The 24,137-nt window shown below is 47.0% G+C and overlaps 1 protein-coding gene across 1 annotated transcript in view; it reads right to left on the bottom strand.

The window, feature by feature from the left end:
• The window catches only part of LOC119179204 (uncharacterized), a 40,725-nt gene extending 28,349 nt beyond the window's left edge, over positions 1-12,376 (bottom strand). The window contains exon 1 of the mRNA XM_037430275.2: positions 11,765-12,376. Within this exon, the coding sequence (XP_037286172.2) occupies positions 11,765-12,249 (485 nt within the window). The 5' untranslated portion in view covers positions 12,250-12,376. The remainder of the gene's footprint in view (positions 1-11,764) is intronic.
• Between the last annotated feature and the right edge of the window lie 11,761 nt (positions 12,377-24,137).

Here is a 24,137-nt window from a genome sequence, read left to right as displayed (position 1 = left end):
AGAAGGAGGAGGAAGCTTGCGGACGGCGCCGCACTACAAGCCTCGAGTATTAGATGCTCCACATCTAAAGGCTGGTGCACACCGGCGACTAGCAGTGGTCGCGCGACCATTTGCGACTGGTCGCAACCAGTCGCGAACGGTCGCAAACGGTCGCAAAGCGACTGCGTTGGCCAGTCGCTTCTTGACCGATTTTTCAGTCGCGCGACTGCAGTCGCAAAGCTGCTTAACCAATCAGCGATGCTCAATTTTTTTTTTCATTGCGCTGGCTTCCTGCCGCCAGATACAAACGAGTGCGTTCCTCTGGGTTTGTGGCACCATGGCCACCACGGAATACTTGGCTTGGAGATGGCGGGCCGCAGCAACTCGAGCAAAGTGTCGAATTTACGTGGTGGCATTCGCAAGAAGCTAAACACCGTCAAAGTAAAGAGAAAATAAATTGTGCACTGTCTTTTCCCCGTATTCGGAAACTTTTTTTTGTCTTGAACTTGACTTGTCAGCGCATTCAACGCAGCGTGTTTGGAACGCGTTTGTACTTCATGCCTTGGCAACGACTTAAGACTCCACGTTCGAGACGCATTTGTGCTGCATTGTAGGCTGTGGCAAGTCAAGGGAAATTCAAGGATGGTTTCTGAATACGTACGACTCTCGGAAATACTCCTCGTCGTGTCAGCGCAGCTCTGAAGGCAGGCGGCTTGCATGGCCGGTCAACTCCCGCGATCGAAAGGATGGTCACATCCACTACCGGCTTTTTTTTTCTTTGGAGGCATCTGTGATGCCAGCGCTGACACCATGACACAGTGCATCAGCACCTTGACATTGTCTTGTTTTTCGCTTGAATCGAACTTGACGCTGTTGGGAACGCTGTGCGAGAACGGACTCAGCTGGCGGCGATCAGCTGATCGCGCCGGTCTCAGGAGTTCTCGCTCATAACGAGATCCGGACGTGACTCTCCGGTTTTGCGACTTCCGGTCGCTCGCATGCAGCCTCTGTCGGTGTGAACATCAGTCGCTTTTTGGTCGCCAGTCGCGAATGGTCGCGCGACCGCTGCTAGTCGCCGGTGTGCACCAACCTTAAAAGCCGTGGACGAGTTTGAGTGCTATACTCGGGGACGACTTTCTGTGGCAATGAAGGCAAGGCTACGTGGGTGCAGCTACTGCTCGTGTACTTCTCCGCGAAATAGTCCGGTTTGGCTCGCCTTTCGAACGACTGCCGCGTTCATGCAATCCCACAGCACACAATTTGATACGCCTGCTTACACAGACGTTTGTGAGAGAAATTCGACGCAAGCTCCTTCGGTGAGTCGTCGGAATAGCTGGAGGGAGACGCGCACTCAACTAAAGACGAAGACGCCATTTTGACTGTGAGGTGCACGTAAAAAGTGCGACGTTTTCAGACGCGCGAAAACGCGAACGACTCTTCAGAAAGCAACAACAAATAATGGCATCTCCTCGTGCGGCGTCTTTTTATGAACAGCAACTAGTACAAAATAATGTCGTTCTTTTTTACGACTTTCACGCCGAAAACACCGACGCATCCGCGGCACTATATTCTACGGCGGTTGCACATGCCCACTTTGACGCTGTAGCATCCCTTCATTGCCACAGAAAGTTGTCCCCGAGTATAGGTACTCTCTACCATGGGAGAGCAAAAAGCCATCCCGTGGGCCTAACATAAGCGGAGGCAATCAGCAAACGGCTGTATGCAGCATCAAGCGTTCTGGGCCCTGTGGGTGTCATGGAACAAAATCTGGCGCTCACGTGCTCAAATTCAGCCATCGAAGGCTCGTCGGTCCTGTGCGCAGTTTCGTGCGCCGTGTTTAATAAACGATGCTCTAACGATTGTTGCTTTGCCGGCAATCACCGGCTTTTCATACAAGAATCTTATCTTTCATCGAGGTCATCGAAGCTTCACGTCATTGCACGTCGTCACGATTAATTGTTACCTGCACGCACGACCGTCGTATTTGCCTCAAGCTGCGAAGGTGTACGGATGATTGCCCCGTTTCCGGCATGGAGGCGGAGAACCAGTTACGTAGCCAGAACTTTTTTCGGGAACGATGTGGGCCTCGGTCATACTGCATGTATACATGTCCGTGCATCTGTTTGTATGTACACGGGTATGTATATACATGCGAACGGAAAAAATGGAGGTGGTTGAACCACTCTCCCTTAGAGTTTCATACAATATTACCTATAGAGGAATCTGGCGCTGCAATTGTGTGTACCCCATGGAAATTATGGGAAATACAGGCTTCGGATTGGATACGGTTAGCTAGCAAACTGTCTACAAACCTTTTTCTACGGTTTCAGTATCGTTCTTCACACAGCGCGGGTAGTGTGTGGTGAAAGACGCTGAAGAAGTGCCTGTGTTGTTCCAAATAAGTGCTAATACAACTAGGTCTGTTGATTTGCTGCCACGTTGAAGCTTTACGAGTCGTATTTGACAGTTTAAACAAAGTGTCGTCCACTCTCCGCTGCGCATAGATGTAGCGTCTCATGCCAGGGCAGGATATTCCATCGTGTTCATGTTTTTTTTCCGGGGCTCGTCTTGTCTAGACTCATTCGAAATGACTGCAAAACGAAGGTGAAACAAAGTAGACGCACCGTCACGCTCCTTTGACTTTACTACAGAACGAAACAAGAAGTAAGTTTGGGGCAGAGTCCCGGACGACCACTTGGACAGATGCACCTGGCATCGTAGCAGACGAAATCTTAAGTGTGTGTCACTTTTTACTGTATTGTTAATTTCATAAATAGATAATGCATACTTTCGAGGACAAAACAAACATGTTTGTTTTTAAGTATTGTAAAAAATGATTCATTATATCTTGACGTAAATCTGGAACGCAATGGCAGAACAATGCATACCCTGGTGAATGAATCTGTCCAGGTTTCACTTCTGCCTCGTGGTCACAAAAACATTTGGCAACAAGATTTATATACAAAAGAATGAAGCAATTTTCAAATAAATGAAACTTCATATTACTTTTTTTTTTACATTTGGCAAACAAGCCTCGCGAATCTCAAGAACGTAATCCATCCAAAGCAGATCCGAAGCCTGTACTTCCCATCATTCTCACGGGGGTACACGCGCCGCTGAAGAAGCCCACGTAGACACTAGCGCCAGATTCCGCTCTACGTATATTTGTATGAAACTCTATGCCCTCCTCCAACCCACGGGGACGCCTGCATCGCAGAACGTGCTACAGTCAAAGAGGTTTTAAAAATTTGGCCCCATATCTGCATGGTAATCTGAAAATGTCGTCAAAAGATGATTGTCGTGCGTTTGAAGAGAGTGAACAAAACATTTATTTGATGTTCTGCGCAAGAAAATCGGTGAATGGTATTCTGGAGGCGCGGCGTTGGAGTGCCTCTAGCGTGCAGCGGAGGCGAAAGAGCGCATCAAATCACGTCACACGTGAGACATGAGCGCCGTCTGAAAGTTTTCTTGGAAAACAAAGCGCGTGGCTGTGAGACGGGTGTGCGCGCCCGTCTCAGAGGTGATAAGGCGTATATAGAGCGCAAGGCGACGGGTAGGTGCCACTACCGTCTCGTTTCAGCAAAGCGTTCGAAACACTCTCTTGTTCGTGCGAGCATTACATGGTTAGCGCGGCGTGATAAGCGCTACGGTCCTTAAAATTACCGATGTATGCCTTTTCTAGTAAAAGACGCACATGCAGACTATGTACAGATTTCTGGTTAACAATTCTATACCAATGATTCACAGCACGCACTCCAGAACATTGAGCTCTTTTTGAGATTGTTAATCTTAAATCAGATCACAACCAGGTTTCCTTGATAGTGTGCTATGCCACACGCGTACGGTTTTGTCATGGGTGTGGCGTCACGTGGAATGAACCATATAATGTGTTGTAAGGGTACGCAATACACAAAAGTTGGAAGTTAGCGCTCACACTGTCGTCTGTTTATTCCCTTTCTTGACTGCATAGTATCTTTCCATCACGCTCAAACTGAGCTGCGCGAAAGCAATATCATTTTAAGACTACATGATGCGCTCATAGCATGCTCGCGGTCGTTTCGCTAGTTCCACATATAACAAATTTAGTATTACGTGACGCGAATGAACGACGAAGGTGAATGACGCGCCCGAACATAAAAATCGTGATATGCATGTGATGAAAAAGATGACTACATGCTACGCTCATAGCGTTGATTGATTGATATGTGTGGTTTAACGTCCCAAAACCACTTCATGAACGCTCATAGCGTGTGCGTGGCTGTTTCGCTATCTCAGCATATAACAAATTTAGTATCACGTGACGTGAATAGACGACAAAGGTAAATAGTATGTCCGAACATAATAATCATAACATAGAAGTCAGGTACGGCATAATTTACGTCCGCCTCGTAAAGTTATGCTGAATTTAAAATGACATATGAACCTTCCTCATTCGTTCTTCGCATATCATTGATTCCCACGGCACGTGGGATCTGACAATTTTTTTTTTCCAATGCCGAGCCTTCGACCATCCGTCTCATGACGTCAGAACGGAGTGCGCACTCATTGTATCAGGTTTGTGTGGTTCCGCCTCTCACGAGGAAACGCTGTGGACTTTTAAGTTTTATTCGACTATAGATGCCTCGTGCAACCCGAAAATTGGTTAGCGTCCTGCATCGGCGCACAAAATCATCATCACGCGATGACGAAATCATGTCACCTCATTGTGGCGTCATGAATTAAAAAAAAGTGAGACGTTACTATGGCGTAGTAGTGACGTCACATGACCACACGATCGCATGCAAGATGGCAAGATGGCCAGTTGGTTGAGATTCATCTTGAGCGTGGTATACAGCACAACCATAGAGTTAATATACAGCCATTACCTCTATGAGCGCAACACTGGACACTGAAGAACACAGCGCCGTGTTATTCGCTTCCGTTGTGGCTTGTCTAGTGTTGCGCTGTAACCACATTCAACATCAATCCCAACCAACTTAACCAACTTGCCATCTTGAATGCGACCATGGCATCTCTTGACGTCACTACGACTCTATAGTAACAAGCGTCTTGCATGAACAACACAGCGCCGCGTTCTTCGCTTCCTATGTGTACTTGCCTACTTACGCTGTAACCAAGTTCAATATGAATCCCAACCAACTGACCCAACTTGCCGCCTTCAATGCGACCATGTCATCACGTGACGTCACTATGACGCCATAGTGACGTCTTGCACGAACAAGACAGCACCACGTTTTTCGCTTCCTTATGTAGTTGCCTAGTGTTGCGCTGTAACCAAATCCGAGACGAATCCCTACCAACTGGCCCAACTTGCCGTCTGCAATGCGACGATATCATCACGTGACGTCACTATGACGCCATAGTGACGTCTTGCATTCGCAACACAGCGCCGCGTTGTTCGCTTTCATGTTGTACTTAGTGTTGCGTTGTAACTAAGTTCAAAATGAATGCCGACCAACTGGCCCAACTTGCCGTATTGAATGCGACCATGTCATCCCGTGACGTCACTATGACGCCATAGTGACGTCTTGCACGAACAAGACAGCGGCGGGTTGTTTGATTCCTTTTGTGTACTTTCCTATAGTGCTGCGCTGTAACCAAGTTCAAGATGAATCCCAATCAACTCGCCCAACTTGCCGTCTTGAATGTGACCATGTCATCACGTGACGTCACTATGATGCCACAGTGATGTTTTGCATGAGCAGCACAGCACCATGTCGTTCGTTCCCTCTTTCTTTCGTATCATGTTGCGCGGTAACAAAGTTTAAGATCATCGCATGCATCTTAGCTTGGTCAGCGATGGTCAGTGATCAGAAGTAATCTGCTGGTTTTCAAGGTTGCGTTGAACAAAGAAGCGAGACCACTAAAATTCTTTTCCTCTATTGAACGAAAGAAGAGGTCTTTATAGGCTCATCTCTTTGTTAATGCAATTGTACTAAAAACCAATGTCGAATGAAGACAGATAAGGTATATAGCTTTAACTATATTGCTCTAAATACGTTGCCATTGTGAAGAAAGTCAAGTAGATGGTAAGACACCTTGCCGCCGACAAGGACCGATGCTGCCACCTTTGGATGACTTCAGAACATGTGACCAAGGTGTCTTTCCGTCTACTTGACTTTCTTCACATTGGTAGCGTAATTAGTGCAATTGAGTTAAAGTCGTACAGTTAACGCCGCGCATATCTTCACTGATTTCATTGCCTGTTTCTTTTAACTTAGCAAGTAATACAGGAAAAAAGCAAGCACGGGCATTTCTTGCTTACTACCAATGATTGCTCAGTGTTTCGTATTTATTTATAATATTTCAAAATAAAGACCCAAGGCTATTCAGATTATTGACATAGTGCAGAACTCATGTACTGCGCGCAGTCATGACGCAGGAAGGAGTGTCTGCAGGCGCTTTTGATAGATGGCACCCGAGTGTTCCCTGGCTTTTGAGCACGCGGCCGTTTGTGCTTCTAAACGCGATTAAAACTGAATACTGCCTTGAAGTCAATGGCAAGCGTCTCAGTGGCTAGTAAAGTTCGCGATGTAGCGTCCATGTGCTAATAACGGCTAATGCAGAGCCCTTGCAGCCGAACATTCTATAATACGATTAGAATTTTGCTGTAAGGCCGTGCTGACCCTTTGTCATCCCCGGCGGAGCTATTTTTAACGGGACTTCCTTCTAACTGTCGCCTTATCATGGCAACTGCAAAATGCAGAGAAAATGCGCTGCTCGGCAGCTACATTTTTCATCTGTTTCATTGAGCCCCAGCATGAACATCTACTGGCACCTAGGGGAAGTCGAGGAGAAAAACAAAAAAACTGTATTCACTGAATTGTCCGTAGAAGCGTCAACCGTTACCTGCTGCAGTATTTATGAGAGGATGAACGAAAAATTGTCGACAAAGAACTGCGCCGATGAAAGATTAGTGACAACAAACAATCAGACAATAAGTGTATTCATATTTATAGTTACTTACATTTTAAACTAAAGGACAAGCTTCCATAGGCAGACACCAAACCTGCAACCTACAAATACGCATCCAATGCTGTGCTAATCGAGATACGTCGGCGAAGGTTGATCCCTGCCAATGGCAAGGGCGTTTTGGTTGATTTTATTTTTTTTATATTGCACACGCATATGCGCTTCGTCGTCGAATTCTACCATCATCACCTGCTCTTGCTGACAGTCATCATCGTCTTTTAAGTGCACTTCGCCTTCAAAATCCCCCTTGGGTCTGTGGCACGTGTTCGCTTCCGAGTTCACGGTCAATAAACCCTGTTAAAACCGTGTCGTCATATTATTTATATCTTACTTATGCGTATCTTATGCTTTCGTTTGCCTTTTGGTTGTAATGAAATTGTGTCGAACAAACGGAAATCGCCCTGAAGTTCTGCTTCTTTCGAACATTGACAAAGGTGGCACGTGAATGACCGGAAATACACTGAACTTGTGACTTTATTATAGGACAATTAGTTTGGTTAAGGGAGAGATATTGCCCCGCCGCAGTGGTCTAGTGGCTAAGGTACTCAGCTGCTGACCCGCAGGTTGCGGGATCAAATCCCGGCTGCGGCAGCTGCATTTCCGATGGAGGCGGAAATGTTGTAGGCCCGGGTGCTCAGATTTGGGTGCACGTTAAAGAACTCCAAGTGGTCAAAATTTCCGGAGCCCTCCACTACGGCGTCTCTCATAATCATATGGTGGTTTTTGGGACGTTAAATCCCACATATCAATCAAGGGAGGGATATTTGTCAGACAATATTCCTTGCAGCTACCTCCTAAGAAAACTAGCTACGAGATGCCACATATGAGATAGTGGGAACCCAAATTCAAGACAGCTTCTCTGTCAAATGTTACACGTGGTTGTTAATTATGATACCTTGTGGTAGCCTGATGGCCGCTTTTCGAACCATGCACTTAATTATACACGCATTCGCTGTGCTCAAAAATGCAGCAGGCGTCAAAGGTTCATGTTCCCTGGAACGCCAATTGCGCCTTGTAAGGTATCAGATGCTGTTTTGAGCGAGGTACAATTAATTACACACATCGGACACATAAGATTGTGTTCTATATACATACCATTTCGATCTTTTAACTAAAGGTTCTTGCGTATAACTACCGCTTTATTATATTATTGAAACTGAGTGACAAGAAACTATTAGTATATCCATTTTTTTCATAAAAATCACTATTGAAACTGTGTCACTTACTAGGTCTGCGGAATGTTTTCTCCACCTGAAACGTTGCGAACGGAGTCAGCGTTGGAACACCTCAAGTAATTTCGTAGGATGTACTACGACAGCGTCACAATAGCGCTGGGTAATTGGGACGGCTTTGTGCTCTCCCATAGTAGAGTACGATGTACTCTAAATCGTTAAACACTTTTTCTAGACACACATGTAGAGTACATTAAATACCCTAAATCGTTACCCCCCTTTTTATAAACGCATGTGTTAGGGATACCCTACTGGCGTTTCTCTCTGAGGAACTCTTCTCGGGAGAGCGCGAGTTGGTGCGTCATTGGTCGTGCCCTTTTATCAACGTTGAGCACAAACGGGTACAACTTACTTTAAGGCTGACATGGTGCTACGCCGCACCGTCAGGTTAGAGCTGATGCCCTTGTCGCCGTGCCCTTTTGAACTGTGTTCGCCGCCTCGGTATTTCACGCCCTGATCAATACACCACCAAGTCGATGTACACGATGCAAGGGTATATGAACATACGCGTATGCCTATTTACCCATTCTGTGTTGCGTCATTTAAAAGTTATGCGCATTTGTATTTATGTTCATACGTCTTCTGCTGTTCGCTTTGTGTTAAAATGTTACTTTTTGTGTTGTGGTAATGTCATGTGAAACTGTGAGAATGTGAATGTATTCCTGAACACTGATTCATCACGCATAATTCAAGCTCTGTACATAGCGTAAGTAATTTGTTTCTACAGGATCTCTAATGCCCCTCTGTCAGTCGCCTCCAATGCTAGATCCATCCTCTACATTTCTTTTTAATCTCAGTCGATGTACGCCCACTCAATCGTTACGCCTCTGAAAGGCTTCCGCAAGTAACACATTTTTGCAGGGCCACCAAAATATGAGGTTGTGCGCGCTTTCGGCATCAAATCTCATTTTTCACTGGCTCCCGGATCGGTCCACTTCTGCCCGAGAAATGTCATCTTGATCAAACGTTGCCCCACCGCGGTGGTCTTGTGGCTATATAAGGTACTCGACTATACATGACCCGCACGTTGGGGGATCAAATCGCGGCTGTTGCGGCTGCATTTTCGATATAGCGGGAATGCTGTAGGCCCGTGTGCTCAGATTAGGGCGCATGTTAAAGAACACCGGGTGGTCGAAATTTCTGGAGCCCTCCGCTACGGCGTCTCTCATAATCATATGGTGGTTTCGGGACGTTAAACCCCACATATCCAATCATAAAATGATTAGACGTCAGCAAGTCACGTCACAGTAATGACTCATGATGATGTCAGCATTTTATAATTATTCTGCAACAATCGTGTTGACGCCGAGCCGACGCGAGATGCCGCTTAATTTTCATGCTCGACGAGGCATTTAAGTTCTTAGTAATTCAGCGACGCCCTTACAAGATGAATTACAAGAGGTGGGGCCAAAAGCGTGTACAGCGTTTGAGAAGAAAACTTCTGAACTTGTATGCTTCTCAGCGCCTCGATTCTCACAGTCTTTCATTAGAAATTTCCGCCGCTTACGACCACAATGGACGTGTTATGGTAGGTCATTTATGCTCATTAAAAGGGCATTCAACCACTCTACGGAGCTGTTCAACGTTCCTCGAATAGGACAATGGTCTGTCATACGAACGGACAATCAGCATGGTCTGTCATACTGAGGTGTAAACGAATATAAGACTGAGAAGTTCGTGCGACACTTCACGTGTGGCAGCTAACTACCACATCGCCAACATTACACGTGCAAGAAACCTCGAGTCATGAGCACACCTCGTTGAAAAAAAAAAGCTGACATGTGCTGTGAGTTACCACGAATATTCCAGAAGCAATAAATATAAAAATGATAACAATAACTACTGGGGCTGAACGGCCCCAAAACCACTGCATGTTACAAGAGAAGCCGTAGTTGAGGGCTCCAGAAGTTTTTGATGACGTGAGGTTATTGAATGTGCACCTAAATCCAAGTACCTGGACCTTAAGCATTTCGCTGAAATGTAAAGTGTGGCTGCCGCTACTGTGATTCGATCCCGCGATTGGCGGTTCAGCAGTCAAGCACAATAACCGCGAAACACCGCGGATATTTCAAGCATGATATTTCAAACCACGGATACTTCAAGCATGATGGTGTTCAGTGACATAAACTAACTTGGTTATTCGGAAAGTCTTAACTGATGAGGTTCAACAAGCCAGGACCTCAACACTTTGGTAATTCATTGCACAATATATCTTAAGAAATATGACGCTTATGCGCCAATTTTCGCTTTCTATATAGCTGTGCAAGAACAGCATCGCGCTTTCACATCGTTGTCATAAGAGATACAAATAGATACAAAAACAATTGTGAAGGCAGCTTAGGTGGCTAAGGCGTCGTCGTCCATCTGTATTCGAACCTCACTCCCATCAAGCCAGCACCGACTCAGAACTGGGAGAAATTACTGTGTCCATTCCGGAAACGATTGGTTTGCGCGATTGCCTTCGTCGGCACGGTGCGTGCATAAGTCACAGATGTCCTCTCCCTATTCTGTCTGTTTTCTTTTCACTTTATGCCAGCGTAGCATAGCCTACCAGGTGCTTCTGATTCTATCCGTGCTTTCCCCCTCACCCATAAGAAGTTGCTCGGGGGATTTCAAGCTGAACGGTTGTGTCGGCCGCGATCTCCAACTCCAGCGTAGCTCTCGCCGACTGGTTCATCCTGCGTGACCCTCTGACACCGTGCAGCTCTCGCCGTATGGTGCCCCGTCCTCAGAATCCTTCGACCAGCTCCTAACTTTCCTACCTCCTCCTCTTTTTTTTTCACTTGCCTTGTCCTAGTTATTCCTCCATCTCTTTCCACAATTCTTTTCATCCCACCTCCCCCCTTCCCCTTCAAGGCACTTTGCCGTGTCGCCCATGAGCCAGACAGAAATTAGGCGCCTTTTTTTTTCTCTTTTCTAGAGTCGCCCATTCCCTTTGAACTCTGGTTAATAAGTTTACCGCTAGCCCCGGACGATCGAGAATCGTTCATGAAAAAAGGATGAAACCTTTCAAGCGTTTAGATCCCGAAGCTAGAAAGAAAATTCCTGATCTCGAGGGCCTCCCTTCATTGCAAAAAATAAGGAATGCTCTATTGGTAATCGGCATGTACAATTTCTTTGTACTCTTACAAAAGTTCCGCTGTGCGGATGTCGCAGTTACGTTGCTAGCCTGCTGATGCGAAGGCTGCGAAATGAATCCATCCGCGGCAGTCGCATTTGATGCTGACGAAACGGTAGAGAGGGCCCTGTACTGTGCGTTGCTAGTGCACGTTGAAAAACATTGGATAGCTGAAATTCCTGCAGGAGCCCTCCTTACGGTGTCGCTAGCAATTCTTTGGTGGTCTTTGGATGACAAAGCCCAGTCACTCTTATTAATAATATTACTCCTCCTTCTCCTACTACTACTACTTTACTACATTAGTATGGGTCACTGCGTCCAGGTGCACTGCAGTGTTCTTGTTCCCTTTCACTATTTCGAAATCTAAGAAGCATGAGACGCCTTTGTCGCAGTCCACGTGTGCAAAAACATGTCTATTCGGCTATAAGAGACACAGTAGAAGACAAAAAGCAACAACACTCACCTCCACAGTTTACCGAGGGTCTTGCTCAGCTCAGCGTTGTGAAGGTGCGGGTACTGGTCGGCCAGCTTCCTCCTGGCAGCCTGAGCCCACACCATAAAGGCGTTCATGGGTCGCTTGACATGCATCCGCTTCTTCTCCGATGTTGTCTGACGAGTCGTCTTGGCCACGAGCGACCAGTCGTAGCTCTGCAGCACCTTACTGACGGCCGCCTGGATGCCCGGGTTGTCGTCCAGAGGGTCGATGGACAGCCCCTCGGAGCTGTCCCCCGAACAGCTGTCGTCTTCGTCGTCGTACTGTCGACCCGAAGACGGGGCCATGGAAGACGACGACGAAGCCGGGTGATGATGAACGTGGTGACTGTTGTGGCGGTTCCGGCGGCTCGAGCTCGGTTCCATGGTGACCAGCTCGATGACTTTCTTGGGAAAGAAGGTCTCTTCCGAAAAGCCTCCCCCTCCGCCACCACTTCGTCTCGGTGTCGACGGCATTGTTAATTGTGTTCGTTGACGTGGCAAGCGTGATGTACCTTAGGCGTTATTGTTAGCGTTTCGAGAAGTTCAATGCTGATGCCGGAGAAAAAAAAGGGAGCCGTGGCTTTCGAGGTCTGAAGGTATATACCTTCTGAATATACCTTAGGTATATTCAGAGTATCCCTTACTTGACTTTAGTGTGTCTTTCTAAAACAGCCGCAGTGTTTTCAGATAAGTACTGGATCAATGAGAGCTGGAGAGCTCACACTTCATTAAGTCTTTTAGCACAAGATACGTTGAAGTATCAAAGAACTGAGCTCTTATCCTTTCCTTGCACACAACTTAAATGAATAATAAATTGGCCATATATTCATCCGTCACGGCTTGAAAGGTGATTTATAACTCCACGAAGACACCTAAGCGTCTATTTGCTCCCAAAACAATCTCTCAACGAAGCTTCAACGAACGCAATCCTTAATTCTTCTTCGGGATTCCTGAAGAACTTCCGAGGAACAAGGATTTCTCTCATCTTGCCCCACCAGCGTAAGAAGTGAGATGCTAACAAAACAAGAGGAACTCCCGGTGCGAGACTACAGCGCTGAAAAGCGTCGTGCGTTTCCGAGATTGCTCGACAACCTTGACAATCACATGGAACACGCTGTGACACTCAGGCGTCCAGGAGTAGAATGAGACAGCGCGAAAACAGTCACAGTTCTTTGTGTGCGGCGTGGCCACGACCACTGTTGGATGCTCGAGGGGAAGGGGGGTTGCCTTCTTCAGTGCCAACTCAAGTGAACAAAAGGGGTCGCTGTTTCATCTCGCGAGTTGATTGATCACCCTTTATATATGCCTCCTTCGTTCCCTGCAGTCACACGTGTTTAAGCCTTCGTTGCACGATCAGGCAGGTACAACGCCTGGCTACAGGTGTCCTTTTGTTCCTCGCAGTGAACGGGAACCTTTTGGACGGGGCGACAGCAGTCTTACTGTGCACACGAACGCTGATAAGGATCGAGATGCGCCTACTTAGCACTAATTTAACACCTGCGAAGAAGGACTGCCGTCTGTGCTTTGGTTAGCACTGCTTGAAAGGATGAAACGGTCTCTTTGAGACTGAGTGCTGTCATGAATGCTTTGAAGAGGCTCAATCATGCACTTTTCCAGGCTTTCCCGTATTCTTTAATATCGCTGTTTACTTGAGTACTCAAACATCTGCCGTGTGGTGGTGCGCTGCTCAAAGAGTGAAAACGAACCGATACAATGGAGCCTGTTTTTTCTAACCGAGATATAAGGGCCCCGCAGTATGTTGACGCCTTGGTCATGCACGATGTTACCAATGTGGATTAAATTTGAGAACCCGTAGTGCGTCGTAAAACAGAGACAGTCCAATGGCCTTCTGAATTCTATCAATGGAACCTATGCAATTATGCCAACCCTGTATTTCTAATTGTTGCATTGGCCAACGCTGAAGTTGTCCATTATTGTGTCTTTGTATCTGGCACTTCTATGAGTAGGCTAAAGAACCGTTTAGCGCGTGCAGCTCACTGTGACACTGCAGATTTTCTATGCAGGGTTTAGCTCATCTCCATAGCAGAACGCTTATGAATTGTGCGGTTTGTGGACGTTCTTTTTCGGAGGCTGCGAAGAAAACTATATTCGTGTGTATACCTTGTTAACCATCGACTACCTTTAATGGCTACTTAGCTGGCGCTGCGCAGGTGAGTGGTCCAGAACTCACTAAAATAGACATCAAAGTTTCGAACTTGAATCTTTTGTTTTGCAGTGGCGTTCACTCAAGGAACGTTCTTATTACTTAACGCCACACTACCGGCCACTGTGCTCTTTGTTCTCCTGCAGCTCAGTTTTGTGAAGAGCCGATACGTTGAACGGTCACGAGACACACACAAAGAGATCCCACCTGTCCAAGCGTCGTCCACAAGGAGCCTTCTGGATGCGCGTTCCGCGGTACCTCGTTGCAGCTGTGCTGAACGCTTCCGTCACACGCACGCACCGCACAACGCCATACCAGTTATGTAATCCAGGCTTCGATAATACACTGTGCAAGAGTGACGAGAAACACTCACATAACACTCGTCGTCTTCTCGAAGCAGAAATGCTGCGAAGTAAAAGTAGTGTCCACTGGTGAGCTACGCAGCTCGAGCTGGTAGAGCTTGAAGCCTTTGGCACTGACAAGTCCTGGCCTTGGCACTGAGTTTCACCTTCGCTGTCGCCGTAATCCACAGAAGTTGGGTCGCGAGATAATTCGTCCGTTACATTATACCACAAGGGTCAATACTTCAGGTGCGTCGTAAACAGAACCGGTTCGACAAGCAACCCGCCAAAGGTACAGGTGCCTTTTCGGATCGGTGCGAGCTGGGAGACTCGTCCCCGCTCAAATCTTCGCACTCGTCGTACACGGACTACTGCCGGGATGTCTCCTCGAGTATGAAATAGGAAAGTGGCTCCGTGTCTTCGGAGACAGGGCGGAGAGGGTGTCAGTGGAAGCGTGAGACGGTCCAGAGGGTGGCAGCCTGGTACGTCCAGCGTAGACTGCAGCCTTCCAGACGTTACTGCAGCTGGCTGTCAGTCAGCGAGGACTAAGCTGCCGATCGAGCGCGGGTCCCAAACGGCGGCTGCCGAAAATCTCGCACCAGCCAAAGGCGGAGAGGATGTCCTAAGAAGTGAGTGAGAGTGCCGTATCCCACTAAGGCGAGATGCGATGGTTTCGCTCCTTGGGACGCGTCAGCGCCTCCTCACCCTTTCGATATGGACAAAGCGAGGCAGCGCGCGTTCTCTCCCCTTGGCGATCGGCCGTAGAAGCCTCCTTCACAGCCGATGGTAAGGCTCGAGGCGACGGCACGTCGCCGCAGTCGTTGCCTGGTCGTAGGAGCGTGCGGGAGGCAGTTGGCGCATACCCGAGTCCTTCGTCCTCGCGTCTATTCTGGTCGCGTGCGCGTTCGCTTGCGTAGCGTTGCGACGGTTGCGAGGGAAAAAGAAGGCGGGGTTGTTCTCGCTTAGTCGTTTGCGCGCCTTGGGCGAGGTGCTTACCGCAAACGCGGGGTGGCTTCCCGCGTAGCCGCCCCTCGGCGAGAGCGCAAGACCCGTTTCGCCGACGAAGGCCGGGCTCCCTTCGTAGTGAAGGAGGGTGGCTTCGCTCCGCCTTCGGGACGTCCCATGCTGGAAACATACGTGCTGGACGTGTCACGTAGAAATTAAGGGGGGGGGGGGGAGTAGGTGTTGTCCGACTCAGCCCCAACCCGCACTTTTACAAGCATTACACCCGAGTTGCTTTTGCTTTCTTTTTTGGAACCACACATGAGTCCCCCAACCCCCCTTTTCTTTTCTGTAAAACTCCCATCTGCATCCCCTCCTACCCACGCCTTCTTCGTATGCACTGCCGTGAGCCCCCTCGTTCCCCCACACCCCTTTCTACAGTCATTTTTTGCAGCTCCCCTGTTCTTGTTGACGCCATGCAGCTCTTGGGCAAGTTCAGGGGAAGACACATGGACGACAAAACCAGTTAAACGACATTTTATTATGTTCTGCTACGCGGCTGGAAAGCGGCCGATGCCTAGGCGCCCTTTTCCGTGGTTTATTTTATTACTCTGGGATGGGAGTTTTCTTTCTCGTGCAGAGGCGACTCCGGTGATGAACCTCCCTCTGAAGAATCGAATGAGCTTATTACAGTAGCGATGGCTTCGAGCTGTGGACTAAAAAGAAGATGACATTCTGAATTTTCCGAGCCTATTTGCGTTGATGTGTCGAAGCTGTTTTTACGTTAGTGGTGAGAGCTCGTTCCTTGACTCTATGTAGTGGGCCTATTAAATAAAATCAAGTCGTGAGGATCCAATAGACGCAGACGTGGGTCAGACAGGTGTCAGGAAACCAGACACAGGCGCAACGTTGGCTAAGAAAAGGATTTCATTTATTTTATCTGTGCGGGCACTAAAACGTGATGATTTACGTGTCGGTGTAATTACGCTGTCGTGAACTCGACCTGTGACTGTTTCCGGATCAAGGGACAGTTAAACATAGTCATTATAAATATGATGCCAAAGTGCCATGGCTGGTGGCAAAGTTAAAAAAGTTATTAATCAGTTGTGCCAAATATGTGTGAAAAAGCGAGGCATGTATAAAAAGGCATGTACGTGCTGTCTCACTCAATAAAAACAACACACAATGTCTCCCATTGCACAGTCCTAAGCAAGTTACGACACAGAGAAATGTTATGTTGGTTTAGATTACACCAGGAACAAAAAAACTGCGTTTCACTTCGCCAATGTGTCCTGGTGGCGTCACTTCGACCATGGGCATCATGTTCAATCTCCCATGAATACGGTTAGCACATGCGCAATAATTAGTGACCCAAGACGAGAAAAATGTAACGAAACTGTGTAGTAATTAGGGCATTTAGGTAGGACAAAGAAGCACACAATATACCTCTATATTGAGCGCCAAAATACATGTCTTGTTTCCTTGTCCCGACTGCAAAGTTAAACGGGAAGACGGGCTGCATTAAAGCTGACTAGAAAAGCCAATAGGTGACCAGTAGAAAATGCGAGAAATTGTGGGATGCACCGTCTGCTACCGACTTCCGGTTCGAGAGGAGTAGACGACGGCAAACCGCTTCGCCGCAAGCCCCAGATTATTCGGAATTCACACGTTCGGTCACCCGTTTATCTTCGTCCTGATAAACCATGGTCGATTGTTCAGCCGTTCGCTGCTCCAACTCAAGCGTGAAAGGCAAAAGCATGTATCGATTCCCATAGAACGAAGAAAGAAAAATGAGGTGGGCCGCGGCTGTGAAGAGAGCCACAGCGACAGCTAGCCTTTGGGTACCGAACGCCAGAGCCAGAGTGCGCGGACACCACTTTATCACAACTACGTGAGTATTCCGCACTAATAAATAGATTACGCATGAATTAGTTGCGAATATTATATCGAGAAATAAACTGTCCCACAGGTACTCTTATAGCAAGTATATTGTGGGAATTCGCAGGCGAAATCGACCAGCCATATGACATGAGAGCCGGTCATTTCACCCATATATATGACAAAGAACGTGAAAGCTTCACTCAACATTAAGTTTACACCAAGCGCTGGACGAATTCGTTAGCGTTTATCATAGTCAAACTGTGCACCGGGACGGCACAAAAAGGAAGAAGTGCGTTAAACAAGCACAAGGTTTTGATTCTTCAGCGCCATCTATGTCTGACTGTATGTTTATATGCCACCGTGCCATGCAGTTTGACCAAGATCTGCGTTCAAATAAGCATCTGGCTTCGATTAAAAAATGCATCCTATAGCGCGCCTAAGGATAGAAAAAAAAAGTTATCTCAACGCGCTCAATAATTGGTGCGCTTCATGCCAATCGACCGACGATGTCGGCCGAAGCAGCGATACCGAAATGAACTCATAGCACACTGCATGCTATACAGTCATCCCCATCCCCTGACATCTTTAAAAGGGTGATATTTTATCTGCAGTACCGTATCATACATTGAAAACTGTCTTCGACTGATTTGCTAGCAAAACTGACAGTATACCGCCGAACAGCATAAAAGTATTGCAGATCATTTTGGTGTGATGAAAAAGTTTCCTTGCCCCTCATGCCTTTCCTAGCTTGTCATCGATGAAGTCACGGTTAGCAGAAACAAAAAAAAAAAAACAACTTGTAAAGCACTGACACTGCACGGAAAAGTGGTTTTTTCAACGGAGCAGCACAGAAATGCACACGTGCCGCTGCTAACCTACGTGGTGCGTCGAACCTGAAGCCATTGTATTCCACAGTTCCTTGCGATTGCCTATTTTACCGGTCACCTATTCCCGTTGGAGACCACTGCGTTTTGATAGAAATATAATGCAAGAAAAGCTTTGTCATTAAATATGAGTGCATGCCACTTAACTACACAGGTTCCAAGTTCATTGCAGAAGTGGCACTATAGGTGCGTGTCTTGTATTATATTATGCGCTAGCGCGTACGAACCCCGAATCTATTTTATTTACCAATAAAACCCAAGCACGCTACTTCTGAAACGCGGTCATATGCTACATGTTATATACCTATGGTAGGATCTATACAAATATAAGCCAAGTTAAATAGAATAGGAGTGAGTATACAAAATTATGCAACGATCGAGATGTGTGTTACCTCTGGCTTGGATTATATACGGCAGACTTGTACTCACAGAAGGCACTCTTCGGCTCGTAGCACATGCGCCAGCCCTCTCCTGTGTTCTTATACGATCAGTAGTCGTCACGCGCACTAAATGACTTGTCAAGAAGCACACTTTGATTGTATGTCACAGGTCCAACCCATCACCTTCTAACTGCCCTCGCGTTGCCACATGTGAGTGTTACAAGACATGTAAACAGAGACGAGTGATTGATTGATTTGTGGGGTTTAACGTCCCAAAACCACCATTTGATTATGAGAGACGCCGTAGTGGAGGGCTCCGGAAATTTTGACCACCTGGGGTTCTTTAACGTGTACCCAAATCTGAGTACACGGGCCTACAACATTTCCGCCTCCATTGGAAATGCAGCCGCCACAGCCGGGATTTGATCCCGCGACCTGCGGGTCAGCAGCCGAGTACCTTAGCCACTAGACCACCGTGGCGGAGCAACAGAGACGAGTGACTCGGCAAATTGATTTGTACTATTCATTACATCCTTTCAATGTACTCAGTGGGATAAGATCGAAACTGACAGAGCGATTGTTTGATCCTTTCTTCACGTTCTTTTTTTTTCACTTGTTGTCTATAGCATTTCTTTCACGTCTACTTACATCTTCAAAAGCGTCTTCTTCATAAAGACCACAGACAAGCGTTGTTCCACGACCTGACAATGTGGCCACCCTTACTGGGCCCCTTCGTATTCATCTATCTCAACTGCATAGGCGCGCCTCAAGCGGCATCATAACAGCCGCGCAACACCTTTCCGAAACCTTATCGCTTGCCAAAACACCTCGTCGAGAAGAGAGTCGAACTTCTCGGGCGGCCGCATACTATGTACACAACGTGGCGAGCAGTAGCTGCGATCATCACAAGCGCGCCACATCCGAAGCTTCTGTTTCGCCGGGTGGGAACAGTGATGTGCCTTGCGGTGCGCACAGAGAAAGCGAGGCCATTTTTCTGGGCGCCGGGAAACAAGGCGGCACTATCTGAGTCATGCATTATACGTATACTATATAATACCCTTCGTTTGAGCTCCGTGCCGCGAATGCTTCGAAGGCCCCGTCACACAGAGGAATGGCGTTCAATCTGCGTCCCCCTCCTCCGCGCCAGGCCGCCTATTTCAACACCACCGCCCCGACACAACTATATGTCTTAGTTTCTTCTTTGAATCCGTCGGGATTGTATATAAACCACTCGTTGGGTGCAGTAGCGGCGCGCAGACAAGACATTGGAGCGCTCGTTGTCATCGGTATCTTCAAGATCGCCACGCGTCCGCGGGATGCGTGGAAGGAAGGAGGCGGTCCCCTTGTTTTGTGGCCCGCCGCTGCCGGCGTCGCAGGACAGGCTGGCTCGGTGTCTTTCCCGCAGGAACCCAGCGGAGACACGTGCCGAAAAGTGTAACACTGTAAGGTGTATATAGACACAACGTATCACGCGTTGTTGGCGCTCCTTTGTGTTGACACCTCATTGACAAGTAGGATGGCCGCTTGTAGTAAAGAACCTCGTTAACCTTTGTGTATAGCGTCGCGCGTGGGCTTGTGCTCGTGCACGTCTTCAGATTGGAGGGCATGCTCATTCGAGCCATGGCACTCTTCGGAATATGTGTTTATCCGAGCCGCAACAGTAAGCCGAGCCCCGTTGATGATGCGTGCTCGCTGTGGTGACTATGTCAACGTCATGGCAGTTAGATATATTAGAAGAATGATTCATCGCATGGTAAGTTTCAGGACCCGAATTCACAAAGTTAGAAATTTTAAACCGTATTTGTCAAAGGCCGATTGCTGTCGCTAGTAATATGCATGCACAGTGCAATGAGACTTGCTGTTGGGCGAGTTGGCGGTGAATCTTATATTTACAAATTTTAGCAGAACAGTCATATAAAGAGATCATATTATATTGAAAATCTGTAAACGATATTAAAGAAATGTTATGAATACTTGCAGACGTATGTGAAATTTTCGTACCAACACACGGTATAGCACGTGAACTTCTTGAAAATATTTAGCGTTTGTCCCCGGGTACATAATACGCCGAGGGGAGAGTACCACATCGAAACACCATCGGATGGGAGCACATTGAGCCTCAAAGCCACATTGAGCTGTTTAGCCTCAAACTCGCGTTAAGCTTCATGCACTTTTTCAATCGAACCTATTTGGATGAGGTCGTTGTCATGACCCGGACCTTTAAAGAAACACATTCGGTGACGTGCAGTACATGTGATCAAGTGATCTTTGCTGATGTCTTGGAAACCAATGTGCGAATCCGTAAACCCGTTGCTGCAAAGTTCCAACATAGGAGACGCCATCAGCATGGTCTTGACCCCGCTTCGACCTAGAGAAGGCAGCCTCCATTTGCTGAGTTCAAGTAACTGTCAGAATACGCCACTTTCTCGGATTGTGTGCTATATATTACAGGCGTTTTGTTGTCGCGCACCGCAGAGCATCGAAGTGACCCCACTAATTCAAGTGTTCAATTCATGGGGTAAATGTCAAGTGCAAGCTGGAGAGTTTCAAGAAATGAAGCCGCCATCCACGCAATTTGATGAAGATGCCAGTAGTTAAATCCTAGTGCAAGCAGGACACGAATGATTCAGAGGAACGCAATATGAATACCAATGCATCGGATAACGTCGTAGCTGAAAAGTACACAGAAATATCGGGCATAATGAAACAGAAACGATCGCAGATGTAAAATGGAACCGACTCTCACTGGAAAAGGTGAAGCGTGGATCACTGGATGATCGTGTCCTACAATGGGCACATGTTAGGCTGATGACGTAAAAACACGTAGCACAGCCCGCAGTGCACAAGCTGGAGCAGCATTCACCCTTGCATATGTCCGTCTTACATTAACTATTTAAATATGGGCATCAGTGCATTATTCGCCATCTGTGGTCATTTAATAAAGGTCCAGCCAACTTTTCTTTTACCCCTCAAGGAAGGTCGGCTGTTCGTAGAGTATAGTCCGCAACCATCACGTTTTTCAAATGAAACAGCGCTGCGCACCACGCATGCATAGCCTCCCGTGCTCCTTTCCTCACGCCTGACCAATCCTCATTTCACGCGCAGTGACGCAAAGTAGCCGATCGCCGACTTGACGTATCACGCAGCACGTCGATTGGTCTAAATCAGTCACGACAAAGGGTACGCTTTCCCCCTCCCTGTGAGGGCGAAAAGTGGTGAGGTCGCGAAATTTTGAAACCAGCTGAAACCGATGTTCTAACCGATGTTATAACCGATGCCAATACTGCTGCTGCAAGTTCTTTCATGAAACGTTCTTGAAAAGAATATTTTATGTGAGTATCGTACCTCATAAGAACGCCCTTGCTGAATTGAAATCACTGATAACCCGTATTCCAAGGAGCGATATTAAAAGGCAGGTCGCCGAGCACCAATTATGTGAGATATTGTCTTTAAAGAGCAATGAAACTGTTACCAAAAGAGATAATTTTACCATAATGGACTCATGAGTTGACTCACTGAGGCTTGCTCAGACTCACGTCAAGGACTGAGTCTGGCTCTCATTGAGTTTGGCTTTGTATATTTTGATGAGTCTGTGTCGGAATGAGCCCAACTGAGAAAAAATTTGGTGAGTCTAAGTTCGAGTGAGCCCTTAGTGCAGTTGAGTGAGTCTTAAATAGTGAGCTTCGATTTGTTTTTGCCAACTCGTGGGTATTTCTTCTTTGTTCGTAGCTGTTTATTGTTACACTGTCCTCTTCATCTTCGCTGGTGGGAGCTCGTCTTATTTGTATGCGCCTCTTAGGCGTGCATGGTCGGTTCGCCGGCCTCCAATTCGCGTTGAGTGAACAGTTCCGTTCCGTGGAACAATTTTACTTAGCTCAGAATTCTGATGGGAAACCGGCGGAGCCGGATTACACCGCCACAAAAAAAAGTCAGCTGTTACAATAGTTACGAAACTTTATCGCAGGAAACTGGAACCTCTACACACCTTCCAATAACGTTTGAAATTGCTTTGGCTAGGGCTAGTCGACTTGGCGTGCTGAGGGGTAATGACGCGATGCGCCAGTACACACGGAATGGTGACCACATGGTATTTGTCCGTTTAGTGTTTCTGTCGCAATTCGTCTGTAGCGCATCACTACTATTCTGTATCACACCCTCTACATTACGTGCCATATAGGCTGTAGATATACCACTGCGCTTTTGAGAAGGCTATATTGAATGCGTGCATCTATAGGTGATCGCATGATTAGAGCGTACGTGCCGCACCCCCACCCCCACCCCAAACACCTTAAAAAAGGTTAAGGGCAGTCTGCCTCATACGTTTATCAGTTATGGCTACGTCGCATTTTGACAATAATAACACCTGAAAACCTGTGATGTTGCATTTTAAGCGTTCTTACTATCTTCACCTCAGAAGTGCCGGGGGCTTAAGACAGGCCAGTGTAAGACGCAGGTCGTAGGCTCGATTTTGTTTCGTTTTCTTTCTCATTCATTATAAAGCATGTTGTCCATTTTGTATTGCACTCGACCAACTGTGAGAGGTATAGGGGAAAGGGAGGCTGCGATGAAGTTTTAATTAGTAGTGCTTTTGACTGGGGCTATATGGTCATAATAAAGCAGGAGACTTGTAGACACTTAAACCACCACAAGAAGACCGAAGGAGCACAAGAAAAAAAGAGTCTTCTTGTGCTTATTTGTGCTCTTTGTGGTGTCTGAAGCGTCTAAAAATGTATCTCATTATGAATATTCGCTCCCCCTCTTCATATTGGGAAACCCTATGTACGCCTATCGATGCAGCCACTTCAATAATAATTATAATAATTTCTCTAAAGCAGGATAAGTTTATGACGAACGCCTTAGTGGTGGGCTCCGGATGTTTCGACTATCTGGTGTTGTTGAATGTGAACTGACATCGTACAAAGTGGCTTTGCAATTTCGCTTTCAACAAAATTAGACCGCCGCAGCCGGGATCAAAACCGTGACCTTCCGTACACTCTCCGGGATAATTATGTATACGTTGTAGCAATGACAAAGCGGTGATCGGGCTCAAGCGCATACTTGGTGAGAGAGAGAAGACAACGAGCCAGATGATAGAGCAGCCTGCGGAATTTCCTTGCTTAATAGTATGTGCACTATCTTTTTTTTTTCAAATTCGCAATTGGCATTTCAAACTATAATGAGCTAATTAGCGTTCCTAGAAATAAAGGAATGCCGAAAGTGTGGGGTAGTTTACCTTGCAATCGGCTAATCCCCTCTATTGGGTACCAGCAATGTTCAGAGCAAAACAACAACAAAAACGGATGCTGTAACTATGTCTCGTTCTTCTACAACGTGTTCATGTACAGCCTGGTGCACGAGCATTTAGCGTGAGCCACTGAGGTGCCTTCGCTGCGCTGGGTGAAAATGCTCGCGGTATGGCGAGAAATAAAAACACGGCATTGTTAGTGTCTGCATACTTCTCCCGTTAGTTACTCAGCACCGCGTATATATATAGACCATCTTGGTGCGTTGCAAGCTTCAGAGATTCCAGCCAGGAACACCGCATATCGTTGCACTTCCTCCTTGCGGACGAGCGGATCCCTGGCGCCGCGTCAGACGTTTGGAAGATTTGAGACCACGCTTGCGAAAGAAGATATTTACTTTTTACAACCGGGCTATTTCATTCGCTTGGCATGGTGGCGATGACACGAAAGATAAATGAGATTTGTGAACATGATCCAATTTTTGTGTGTGTGTGGGTGCGTGTGAAGACGGATTGCTTTTGTTTATT

The sequence above is a fragment of the Rhipicephalus microplus genome, chromosome 7 (genome assembly GCF_043290135.1).
Source record: "Rhipicephalus microplus isolate Deutch F79 chromosome 7, USDA_Rmic, whole genome shotgun sequence".
Taxonomy (NCBI): Eukaryota; Metazoa; Arthropoda; class Arachnida; order Ixodida; family Ixodidae; genus Rhipicephalus; species Rhipicephalus microplus.
The sequence above is the reverse complement of the archived record's forward strand: the minus strand, read 5'-3'. Positions and strand labels throughout refer to the sequence as shown.